Below are 13547 nucleotides of genomic sequence, written 5' to 3' on the forward strand. Positions count from 1 at the left end.
AACAATTCCAGATTCCTACACAAAAGCGTATAGATGCAATCTTTCGACCATCTTTCCATCAAAGAGGCCAACAGCATATGAGACTGGGGCTCCTGTTTCCTCGATCTCGTCACGTATCGCAGATATCTCTGCTCGCATCTTGGGCAATTAATTTAGGCCAAATTCGTAATATGTCACTTTTTCGGTCTAAGGCCGAGAGAAATGAGAATTCAAAGAAGCAGCAATAAAGCATTTGAAGTCGAAAAAAGTTGAAATATAAACGAGAGTAGTGGGCCTATCCACTTGTTACTCCATTTACAAGTTAGCAGGAAATGTGATTGAGATCGCTGTGGGGCAGTCGTAAAAAGCTAGTTTATTTGGAAATTTAGTTGTAAAAGTGTAGATTGGCCCCAAGTGTGGCAGGGCAAGTGCCAGTGCTACTAAGAAGCAGTCCTAGACTTGGCGCATAAATCTGGCCGGTAGGCTATTTAATTTCCAAAACTTGGCCACTTAAAAATTAGACTAAAAACCGTTGGACAAGTGTCGTTGTATACTCGTATACTCGTATATCTATATGTATGTATTTCCACTGCGGCGGAAGTCGAAGCCGCACGCCAATTTGACTGTCTGGAATACCAAGAAGTTACCCGGCAATCTGACAAAGCTGTCGCCATGTGTCGCAGCCCTGACTCTGAATTCAAGCCTTAGGCCCCCGGTTCCGACACTGATTCCGATTTCAACTCGCGGCTTTGGCGGCTCCAACTTTATTTTTTTCCTACTTGTGGTTCGTGCGTCGCCACCGCCAAGAAAAACCACCAGTACCAGCAGCACCACCACCATCATTTTGCTTTTGTGGCTTTGGCGCGAGTTTGACTAATTAAAGCGCAGACTTTGGGCATTTTTAATTTGTACGCTTGTAAACGAAATTTACTTTTTTCATGCTTTGTTTTTCGGCTTTCTGCTGCGTGCAGCTTGTTTCCTTTTGAACCATGAAATGGTGCGTGTCGCTCTTTTGGGTGATATCTTTTGGCTTGAGCATAGAGTTTATTTTTCAAGGCCATTAACTCTTTAGAAATCATGGCTAACATTACCCAAAAATCTATTTAATTTTCTTTTTCTTTTATTCTTAGCAAGAAACATTTTTTAACTAAAAATATATCTTTTGTTTTGTTTTTGCAACCACAATAAGGTTTACAGAATGTTGTGCTCTCATTAATTTGTGCAATCGTTTTCGGATTCACGGCTGATATTATATTGTAAACTTATTTTTTAACTGAAGTTTTAAAGAGCATTTCTGGCCTCACTTTGCATTAGCGTTTAAAACTTAAAACTTCTCTGCTTGTCTTCCAACGATCGTCGGTGCTTTATGGCCAACTCGAACTGTTTTCCGAACCCCGTACAATGTTTCAGTCGACTCTTCTGAGAATCTCACGAATGGCCAGCTGACCTCTATAGCCTGGCTGAAAACTCAAAACGGACTCGGTGTGTTTATCCGCCAGTTGAGCCCCACAAAGCGCTGAACATTTCACTTTCAGACCAAAACAACGAGTGCCAACGACATCTTCATCTTGGCAAAGAGCCAAAAATGGCTGCCATTGTAAATTTTGGGGCTTGTGGAGTGGGCGGGATGGGGGGCTGGTTCGGCGCAGGTGCAGTTAAACACATGTTAACTAGCCAGGTGAGCGGAATGGAAAATGGGGGGAATGGCACCGGCAACCATGTTGGCGCAAATGTCAAGCTATAAATACCGAATTGGAATTGGAATCGGGGAATTGGCCACAAATGCGTTGCACTCGCTACACATAACGCAAATATGGACATGGGCCTTTGTAGTGGTTGCTTGTTTGTTTTGGCCACAATTGTACAAATTTCGCAATAGAAATAAAGTTGCACTAAAACGCATTCGGCGGAAGTCGGCGACGCCATTTGGAGGCATATTCAAATGAGGCTAAACTTCGTATTTCTCGGATTGCTGATGATGCAACTTTGCAATTGTTTTGCCCGGAAAATAAACACATTTTTACATACATATACGCCACTTAATGAGTTAATAATGACAACAAAGTTCAAAACCACTTAAAAAATATATTTTTGAATAAAAAACGGTCCCACTATATTTATGTTTAGAATACATTTCAACTATGTATTTTTAAATAACAACTTACTAAACTGATATATTGTTTCAATTATATTCAAGGTCTTCTAATGTATGATTGCTCCAATTCCTATTGAATTATTTATCAAATAAATTCTCTTAGTGTATCAAGACGCTTGTGGAGTACTTTCACCCACAATGCCACACAATAGAAATACAAGTTTACCTTTTGATATAATATTTTTAGGTTTTTATAAACAATCACCATATAAAACCCACTCGGCTCACCTGCAACAATTGTTGATGTAATAAACAAGGGCCAGAAATAAGACAAAGAAACAGCTTTTTAGCGGAGAAAACTGGCCACTTTCAAATACTAATGTCACTCTCTCGATTTCATAGTCCATAGTTACAAAAGAATTTATATGATAATTCTAAACGGCATGTGCCACACACTCGATAACTCATTTTTATGCTTCAGCGAATCCAATCGATTACATAAAGTATCTGTAGAACAATAATATCTCACGGCTGGCTGGCACTTGGCGTTGATTTATTGGTGTTAAATAATTATATGAGCCGATAAATGATATAAGAGAGAATGGGGATATTCAATCATGTTGAGTTATAAATGGAAGGCTGAGAAAGCCACTCGATAGTTGCTCCACTTTCTTCCCAAATAATTTTGAAATTAGGCGCATTCTATTCGATCCCCATGCCAACATTTTTGGATCATGTAACAACACTTGGCCCCTGGGGTGCCATCATAACACGTGTAAATCCATAAATAATGCCATCTACATGACAGATGTCATAGGCTAAGCCGAAACCCTATCACTTTCGAGCTGCGCATTGCTACCGTATGATAACCCCAAAATTAATATGCAATCGCTGTAATTTATGCACAAAATGCTTAAATTTATTAACACAGCAAGTAACGCAGCACAGCTGTACAATCTCAAACTCAAATTTAACCAAGCATAGGCACACTGAGAAGAAAGAAGTTTCGAGTCAGGTAAATTCAATAATTCCATGTAACATTCTTTTATTTTGAATGTTTCAATTACACAATTTTTCCTCATTTTTGATCCTTATAGCTTCAATAATAATAATTAAATTGAAACAGAAACATATATTTTTTTTATAACAGATGTGGGGAAGTGCAGGAAGTTTGTTCATAACTCATCTTTGTGAGGGGAGTGTGCGGATGAAAAGTGGAGATTTAGTCTCAACACGTGAGCATTGTATTATTTATAAACAATAATTATGGCAGCCACATGCGGCTTGTAGTTTTTGGGGCAGAGGGAAGAGGAAAGTGCATCTTCGGTAGCTGGAAAGTGAGTACAGATGCAGCTGGAAAAGGAAGCGAATGGAAAACGATGGCGGCTTGAATGGCTTTCAAATTTGTTTCTCAGGACTGTCACCTTTTGCCCGACTTTGACTTTCCCCCATATGCGTTTTTCGGGAGATGTGTTTCTTACTTATGAAATATCGAATCTATTAGGATTGAGCATGGGAAAACTCCAATTGGGTCTGAAGGGAAGGTGTGTGTACAAGATGAAACAAATGTTCCCAATTGGAACAGCCTATCTATTCCAACTGCTACTACAAAACTTCAATTGTTTACTATGCTTACTGTCATTTAGAATTTTTGTTCTAAGCTAAAATTTTTCCGTCCAATTACATTAGTTACTGCACATCAACGTTGATACAGATTCAATTGAGTTAGTTTCTGCACCTCAACGTTGATACAGATTCAATATGCGTCATTCATCATCGTCAACTGCGTAACGTAAAACTGCGTGAATAGGCAAATCTAAATCTCTGGCTGCCGTTTTGCAAACCGAACAGGTTACTTGGCAAATTTACCGAAATGCCATTCATCAGACGAAAAGCTAATGAAAACATCAGTTCGAAAATTTGTAAATGGCCATATGAAAAAGTGCGTGTCGTGTCTGGGAAACAAAATGGAAATACTTGTGTTCAAAGGCACTTGGCAGTCAGCATTCGGCGTGACATTTCAATTAAAATGCTAATTTTGCAATGCAACGCAAAGAGGGACAGCAGCTTGTTAAAAGGCCCCCGAAAAAATCAAGGAGGGTTTAAAATTGGCTGCCGGCAACTATTTAGCGGAGTAAATTACTTTATTAGACTCAACCCGTGGGCCGTGCAAGGCGTGCCATATATGTAGCTGCACGGATATTCATACGAGTATATAGTATAGTATAGTCAGAGGTTTGGAGTCGGGCCTGAGCGCAAGTGCATTAATCAAGTCCCCACACACGCGCAGTAACGGGTAACCCACTCTATTCCGAATCCGAACCCGAACTCCAATTCTATCGCGCACTCACGCCCTGACACTCGTGATTTTTCTAAGCTAATTTATCATTTTTCTGGAAGAGGAAAGCCGAAATAGATGCACTTTCTCCGCCATTCAGCACTGAAAATGCAGTTCTGTAATGCACAGAAAGGTACGTTTAAAATGATTTGTATGTATGTTTTAAACAAATTATTACAATTTAATTGTATACGAATAAAAGTGTTACTTTACATTTGATGATTAGTTAATAATTTTATGGAATGAAATAGTAACAATTGTCCTATTTTTTTACAATTATTTTACTTTTTTACTAACTTTTATTAGGCGACAACCCTTCGTAATAAATAAATACGGTTAAATTTTCGCTAAGTGCTCGACGGAAGTGGGAAAATACGTAAAAATTGCATCCCTTCACCTTCCACACAATCCATTTTCCTAGCCTTTAATTGTGACACGTGATGCGGCAGCGCCGGAGTGGGGAAATGGAAAATGGAAATGGGAAAACGGGCAAACGGGAAACTGCCTAAACAGTTGTGCGCGCATAGAAAGCTGACAATTAATCTGAACAGATCCACGCCGCACTTTCGATTGCACCAGCGAAAAGGTAGGGCCTCGATCTGGGCTCGGGATGGGGCTTTGGATCTCGGATCTCGGATCGGAGAAAACTATTTCCAAACGCCAATTGTTCATATGTGGGTGGCAGAACATGTGAGGCAATTAAGGTCGTCTTTCTCCATCTTTGTCATGGGATAAACTGCTGGAGAAGGTGTCATGCATAATGCATGGACTGGAAATAACGGGCAGAGCTCAGCGCTATGGGAATCGAGCTTTAATGAAATGGAATTTTGGTTACTGCTCAATTTTCTGTTGCAATTAAAACGGTATAACATAGGTGATTTTTTAAAGCAAAATTGCTTAAGAAAAACCTTTAAATTAACACTCTTATCCTAACGTTAATTTAAAATCGCTTTTTCTTATACCACTCCGCTAATTAATTTACTACGTTAAGTATAATCAACACGTAAGTACAGCTCGCATTTCGCGATCGGTGCAAACACCAAGTTGGCTTATCGCCCCATACAATCGTATACGCCTTCCGAGCCTTATCTGCTCCTGGCCAAATCGAAGTTCGGGCCACTTTCCGCTCGCCACATAATTTTACGCACGCGCCCCGCGGGCCAAGTTGCGGTCCCAGTTTAGCGCCAGTTGGGTCCACTTTGGGCCGGGCTAACAGGCCCCCATTCCGCAGCTCCGCAGCTCAGCAACTCCACAACTCTTCAACTCCCTGGCCCCAATCTTCCTCACCTGGCAGGGATCGGGCCATCTTGGTCGGTCCGCTTAACATGCTGCCTTCGTGTGCGCTGCTCATTGATCGAAATTGAATTGGACATAAATAAAACAAGATCAATCAATTGATTTATTTTGACATGTTGCAACAGCGCTAGCCTGTGCGAGAGCCCCGACTTCACAACGACCACGGCCGGTTTTGGCCAACTGTCCCACTGGCCTGCTGCTCCAGCTCCAGCACCAACTCCTACCTCGAACCCAACTCCAACTCCAACTCCATTGCCTTCTCTATACACAGAGAAAAACACGTCTTCAAAATAGTTTACTTCTTATCTTAAACGATCTATATACATAATAAACGTACTTACAGCTTTAACTTTTTAATAGTTTGAATCTCTCTATACCAACTTCAACTTAGGTCATTGGATATCTTAAAAACAACATTTTATAATTAGCAAAGCAAATTTTCCATTTTTTTAACTGCAATGCGCAGTGGGTCTCATTTGCTTTGTCGCTGAGGAGATTTGTTTGCTGCCCCACTCGCATTTGCAACTTGTGGCATTGTTGAGGTTCCTTTAAGCTCGACAGGAGTTTTAGTTTGCTTTTATTGCTTGTTTTGCTGCCGTTTTTGGGCTCGTTTCGTTAATTTGTCGCTCTCTGCGGCGGGGAGCCTTTTGCCTGATTAATTTTTATATGCACTTGGGAATCTGGCCCCCAGGCTGACATTGATTCTAATGAGGATTTTAATGGGGCCGTAAGAGCAAACAGGTTTGTTGCGAAGACGCTTCGTCCCCGCGTTTGGATTACGCATAGTTTAGTAGAGGGCATGTGCACTCTCATAAAATAAAGAGAATAGGATTCTCAAGTCGCCGAAGAATAGAATACTTAAAACAGCTACAACTCGACAATTGATTATACCTGATCAATGCTAAATTTAATTTCGGTTTTATCTGTATGCGCATACAGTGGCTTGTTACTTAAATGCTAAAATTCCTTTTGCTGATTACCCCAAACGTATGCAACACCGAAGAAATGCCTCCTGCTCATTATGAAATCGGATCAGAGATCGAAATTTAACTATCAAATGATTTGTTACTCTCGGCTTGAATTCAATTTAGCATAATATACTATGCCTGTAGAATATCAAGTTGCCGTTCTTTCCTCATATCTGGCCACAAGTTCAACTTGCCCACGACCTCGTATAAAGGCATAGATATGACCATGCAAATTTCACCTGCACCAAAGATTGGGTTTGGGGCCTACCTCTGGGTATTGCATATTTTGTCATATGCAGAATGGCTATTAAATATGTGCATGACATGGTATGGAAATTTCAACAATAGATGGATGTCTTTGGAGAGTTATGGACATTTGCAGTACCTATCAGAATGGTGCGGTTTCAATGATCAATGGAAGTTCGTTGTTCCCGTTTGAATGGCAAGCTTTTGAATGGAAGTTTTATAAATGCTGAATACATTTAGAGGTTTATCAAACGCTTAAAAAAACGCAATTGAATTTAAATGTTAAATATAAGAACACATTCTTTATTTGTGGCTTACATAATGTCCCTACTTCAAACAGTTTAATTACACAAAAATGCCACTAATTTGGTTAATAATTAACAAGTTTATACATAATGCGCTCAGCTGAACCCATTTTCTTGGCTAAGCTCGATGGTTTCCGTTTAGTAGCCATCAGTAGGGTAAGTATCTGGTCTCTAGAGATCAGTTTTCCAAGTATAGTTACGTTCAGCATTCTTAACAACAAAAAGCATAGGGAAAAGAGCCAAAACGGAAAAATGCAATTGCATTTTTTTGCATTTCATTCGGTTGAAAAAAATCAATAAAAATCAAATAATACGAGAAAACTTGCCAGGACTGGGGGATCAATCACATTTATGCTAATTAAACTTACATAATATCGTTGCCGTTGGGGTACATGGACCGTATGTCTTGACAAATTCAATTCAAATTTTGTTTTGACAAATTTGGTGTGTGGGGAAAGATGTAAAATGCTTAGATAAGCCGGCCGCATATCGATGGCGATATAGATATAACGCGTGGAAATGTAGCAACTCTATTATGCAGCCAAGATGTTGGGGAAAATGCGAGCCGGGTGAAGGGTGCGGGGTGTGGGGTTAGTGGTGAGGGGTGCTTCCGTGGGGGTGGTGCACTCCATTGTAGCACAATGAACGGCTGTTTTGTGGTTCTTGCACTTTCGCTTTATTAATATGCACACCACCTACATTTGTGTTGCTCGCTTTTCTCGCTCCGATCGGATACGCGATTTCTCCACTGCAGTTCACTGGCCAGGTATGAGAGATCAATATGAGGGATCGCCGGATTGGATCGCATCGGCTCAGATTAAATCGTATCGGATCGAAATCCGTTAATTCCGTGCATGCTGCATAAAGCAGAAAGGAAATTGTTACGGGAAGACGATCTGCGATCACAGATCACCGTTCCGCGATCGATGCGGATGCTGGGACCATTGTTCTACTGCTGAATTGCAAATCAGGCCCATAGTTCTCACTGCTGCAATTTGACGTTTGTTGGGGCAGGCAACAGCAACCGTTCTTCCCGGGATGATTTTCCGTTTTCCACACTGGGAGAAAATTGTACGGGAGCATAGAGTGGAGCACGATCTCTTTCCTGAGTTGGGAGTCTGTAAGGAAGCAAAAGTGAAAGTTATTTAATATGCTCTATGTATCCGGCTAGATGTTCAAACAAACCAACATCTTCACCGACAGGAGGCTTATAATAAGCAAGTCTATACATGGCAAAGGGTTTTCGATTGACTATATTTCAAAATTCTACTTTGAAAATTCGACTTATGATTTGTATTGACCCCACTTGGACGTCATATATTTTTCACAGTGGATGTTGGAGCTCCAGTTCAGTCAACCCTCCTGGTCAACGACTCTCTAGCCGCTGGGCACACGTGGGTGTGGAGCGTGGTGTCGTTGCCGTGGCCTTGTCGCTTCCCCCATCCAGGTTGAATGTCCCGTTGTGTCTTTGAACTCCCTGCCAGGGCTGTGGCTATATCTCTATCCATGGGTCTGGCTATGGCATAATGCCCAGCGAAGTCGCCAGACAGTCAGACGTCTCTGATGAATGAGGCAACGAACCCGCCGGCCGCTGGCATCAGCCGCCGAACACCGAAAAAGCCGAGAGATAAATCAATAAATAAGCAAATACCAGCCAAAATCAAAATATACCTGACGCGATCTTCGCATGCAAATGGAGATGGAGATGGTGGAGTTCTCCCCCTCAACGGCCACTAATTAAAATTACAAATTCGACCTCGCCCAGCATTGGGCAAAAGGAAGACGCCTCTTCTGGCTCCGGCAATTAGCATCGCTGGGCTAGGTTCTTTGCCGGATTGATATATGCATAACGACGGCTACGTGACTTGAATGAAAACGCTCCACCGATGACAAAATCCTTGATCATTGCGTTCATTGATCTCCGGAGGCTGTTGCCAAGTCGAAGTTCCAAAATTGCAGCTAACAAAAAGAAGATCTTCTAAAGAACGGACTTTGAGATTCTAGCAGTCTCTTAAGGCAAATGTGGCAAGAAACAGTGGTTTGGAGGTGCTGTTAAAAGGAGATGTAATATATCCTACATTAAAATCATATCTTTAAAGTCTTTACTATTTAAAGGCAACCGAGCAAGATATATAAATAAAAAAAAATCGTTTTTTTTTTGTTTATGAATTGCACTTCAATAGCACAATTGTTTGCACCATGGGGCCCATCGGGCCACAGTGCATTCGTGCTGATAAATATTTTCTGGCATTAACTTGCCATATATTTTCATTATGTGCGACACAGAAAGTCGTGTTTTATTTCAACACAAGTGGATTTTATTAATAAAATGTGTCTAATTTGGTACCCACTCGGCGTGGACAAGAGAAGACGCAGAAACCTGATTGCAGCAGCGCCGCTTTATATCTTTTATTCCTCCTGCCCACCAGTGGACCAGTGGACCAGTGGACCATGGCATGTGATGTGCCCGGCTCTGTAGGCACTTTCCTTGGCCGCTTCCTTCCCGGCTTTATGTGGTACGTGCGAGGCGTCAATGCTTCATTTCCCCTGTCATCTTAAGTTGATTGCAAGTTACGACCGTGTTGACACCCTACCTGCTTCGCTCCTCCTTCCCGGTTAACGGTAATTGCAGTTGCGCATGCGTGCGCCGGGGTTATGCCTCGCGATTATAAGTGCACTCCGGGATCGGGATCGGGTTCGGGATCGCAGTCGGAACTTCGAGGTTAATTCCCGGCCAGGAGTGGGCCATGTGGGGGCGGCTTATTAATCAGAGCGTTCGTTGCACAACGCTCCTGCCACGAGTCTTTCGACCATGATTCATGCTTAATTGGCTCCAGATAGCCACACTGCAAAAAAGAGTGCCAATTAAAATTGTGAAATAGTTATGCATATAGAGAAATTAGAAGTATGTTGGATATTATACTTATCAAATTGAAATTAGTGTACATCAACTCCAAAAATACATAATTAATTTTTAACATATTATGTTCTATGTATAACATCTATTTATTAGTAAGCTTTCAAAAATGCATGTTGGCAACTACTTAAATTGAATTGAAAAAACACCTTACCTTTGCGTCAAAGCTTCAGTACAGGTAAGTATAGGGGTATTTTAAATATGTAGTAAAGTAAATCCATACAATTAGGTAAACTTTTAGCATTTACAAGAAATTATCGAAGTGCTCCAACCCGCGAGGTAGACCAAATCGCATATCCAGGTCCGAGACCAATTCAGCCGTAAGCCGTGCAAATCTCACCCAAGTTGTCAATTTTCCAGACAACACATTTCAATCAAACTTCGCCATGCCATAAATAAGCCGCCAAGTGGACAGATCCAAAACCTGGTTCCACTCCAGTCTTTTAAGTCTCCCTCGCTTAAATTACACATTGTACTAGCGGTGGGTTGTATATATGTACTATGTATAGGCCGAGCACGCCTAACGCTCACATTTTTCCACATGAAATTATGAAGTTTCCATGGCAATTAATACGCATGCGCAGAGTTGCGAGCTCCAGCTCGAGCTCCGAATCCCAGCCGCAAATCCCAAACTGCCATTCGAGGCGGGTGTTGTCGTCCGTCTCCAAGCGGGTCGCATGTCAATTTGATGGCAATTAACTTGGCTTCGCTCCGGCTTTGTTTTAATAATAAATTTAATGAGCTGCCAAAAATGGTTGCAAATTTACGTGGCAATTAGCGGGCTAAATGACGGCGACACTTGGCCAAGAGATCGTGTCTGGGCGGAGAGCTGCGACTCTAAATGTGCAACTGTCCGTCTGCTCCATTTTGCTAATGAGTGCTGCGATTTTTCTCGTATCTTTGGGGCTTGGCTATGGTGGCTAGGTGGTGGTGCTTACTACTCATGGGTCTTGTGTGGATTGTGGTGCGATGGCATTTGCAGGGTGTGGTTGCTTAGTTTTCGGCGGTGGGTCCACAGCTGCAAGGTGACTATGTTGGTGGTGGCATGTATTGGTTATCCACGTGGCTCGCGATCTTCTGGTTAAATGGATAAATTTTAATATAAGAGTGTAAGAATATAAGCATTAGGTATTCACAAAAACATTCAAAATAAATACAAATTACGAAACAGGCAACTATATACACAACAAATAAATATTGCATATTGTGCATAGCCATTAACAGATAATAACTATAGTTACTTATATATTAATTATATCTGCATACACCCATTTCAATAAAACGCCTAAGAATATTTAAAAAAAATTGTCATTTGTTCGAAAACGCCTTTACAACTGGGGGTTTTTATAAAATGATGAGACAGCGTCGAAACCAATTTTAAAAACCGGATAATTTTCTTCTATGCGCCCGACATCTGGGGATGGTATCCGTAGAGCTCGTAGAGCTCTTCCTTGGATAGAGTGCGCTCCATGTGCCCGGGCTCCAGATGAAAGTGCCGGGGCAGGATCTTCCACTGCCACATGTTGAAGTAATTGTACTCCCCGGACTCATGGAATCCGCTGTACAAGTAGTTGGGATTGTCCGCCTGCCGTATGACCCAGATGCGCTCAAACTTGTGATAGCGCCAGCCACGTTCCGCCAGTTCCGCAGCCGCGAGCATCTGCATCATGTCGCCAGTGTATGTGTAGAAGAAGAAAAATAGAAGCTCCGCCTGCATTTCCTCGGTTTTGGGCTGCTGTAGGTTCCACTTTTCAGTGACGTGGAAGTTCAATGGCAAGTTGTAGCTCATCTCGTGGGAACCCAAGCGGGCTACTTGAAGTGGCCCGGAAAAGATCGTGTCCGTGGTCCCATTCATATTGTGGAAAACATTGTTTCCGAATAGAAGCGGATTCCGGTGGATCGATCCCAGTTTCTTGGCCAGCCCCAACATCCCGAAGGATCCCTCAACAGCGGAGCCAGGAGACTGCGTCTCCATATTCCAAAACCTTTCATAAAGGGGTGAACCCAGCTCGAAGTTGACTCCACCCAGGGGCATACCAGTGTTGTTGGTTACTAGGCGTGCAAACAATTTGGAATTCTCGAAGCCGGGTGGGGGATGGATTGTGGTATATGTTTGGGTGGCCCTCTTGTGGGCCGCATTCACGGCCCTCTGCACGACGCCTTCGAGCAGGAATTGCTTGTCAAATATCAGGCTCACACTCAAAAAACGAACCGGATTGCTAGGATACCCGTACAAATGTGGCAGGAACTCCATCTCCTGGGGCTTCTGCGGAACGTGGTTTGGCTGAAGGAACACCTCGTTGCCGCTTAAGTTGAAGTGCGGATTGCTGGACACGACTGTATCTCGATATTCGGCCAATTCAGCCTGCTCGCTTTCGCTCAACATGGCGATCCAGTCGTCGGGAACCCCAGAACTCGTAGTCGATGGTAATGCAGTGGCGGCTGCTACTGGCAAAGCCGGAAAGTCCTCGCGGAAGATGCTGAACTCGGGCACAGGTGGTTGGGGCGGAGAGGGGGAAGGCAGCAACTCCTGCTTGGGCTTGTTTTTCACAACGTCGACGTACAAGACGGAATATCCGTTCGGGGTCTGCAAGGACTCGGGCGATGATAGTGGCGATTGGTAGGGCGGAGGAGGCGGCGGACTGGGGGAATTCTCCCTCTCCTGCTGGTCATCCACTGTCTTGGAATAATGACGTTTCATAACGCAATCAGGATTTCTATAGGATTCACAGCTTATTCTGTAATTTACAGGAATTTCGAGCAAAAATACTCGAGACACAGACTGCTTTACTTGAGCTCGCCAAAATGACATTTGAAAGAGCGCTAGTCAACACTGGCTACCGATAGAAACTTCGATATAAAGTTAGTAGATATATATATATATATATATCCGTGGTAGTAGTAGTTCGATATATACAGTTCGATATAATATGCAATAATTTACTTAGTTTTGTGTTATTAGATTTGAACGGTCTAAAAACAGCGTAGAACATGTTTTACATTTTTAAATAAAAATGTATTTAAACAAATCATTAATAGGTGAAAAAAGCTGTAACTTATACGATTATATAGTAGGCAGAAATACGTAATCGTTATTCAGCAATAAAGTGCAATTGAAAACCATCCTGAAATATTGGATTTACTATTAAATTAACATCTCGCATTGTGTGGGTGCCACGGGTATGGCCACAAAGCAATTTAAAAGTTATGGTCATAAATTTAAGAAAATTCACCTGCGCAGCTGCCGGAGAAAAAAGATTAAAATTGTGCATGAAAATAAGAATAAAATAAAAACCGGCGGGGAGTATAGCCCATTAACTTAAACTGACACCATGCTAACATAAATCTCGATCTTTGGACGCCAAAAGAGGGGAGGAGCAGTGGTAATCGTAAGAAGGCTAAG

The 13547-nt window shown here is 42.1% G+C and overlaps 1 protein-coding gene across 1 annotated transcript; it reads right to left on the reverse strand.

Annotated features, from left to right (window-relative positions):
- Positions 1 to 11436: 11436 nt before the first annotated feature.
- On the reverse strand, positions 11437 to 12938 carry LOC120451357 (probable NOT transcription complex subunit VIP2). Its single transcript, XM_039634996.1, has one exon. The coding sequence runs from the start codon at positions 12843 to 12845 to the stop codon at positions 11544 to 11546; it is 1302 nt and encodes a 433-aa protein (XP_039490930.1). The 5' UTR covers positions 12846 to 12938; the 3' UTR covers positions 11437 to 11543.
- Positions 12939 to 13547: the final 609 nt, after the last annotated feature.

Source organism: Drosophila santomea, chromosome 2L (assembly GCF_016746245.2).
Source record: "Drosophila santomea strain STO CAGO 1482 chromosome 2L, Prin_Dsan_1.1, whole genome shotgun sequence".
NCBI lineage: Eukaryota > Metazoa > Arthropoda > Insecta > Diptera > Drosophilidae > Drosophila > Drosophila santomea.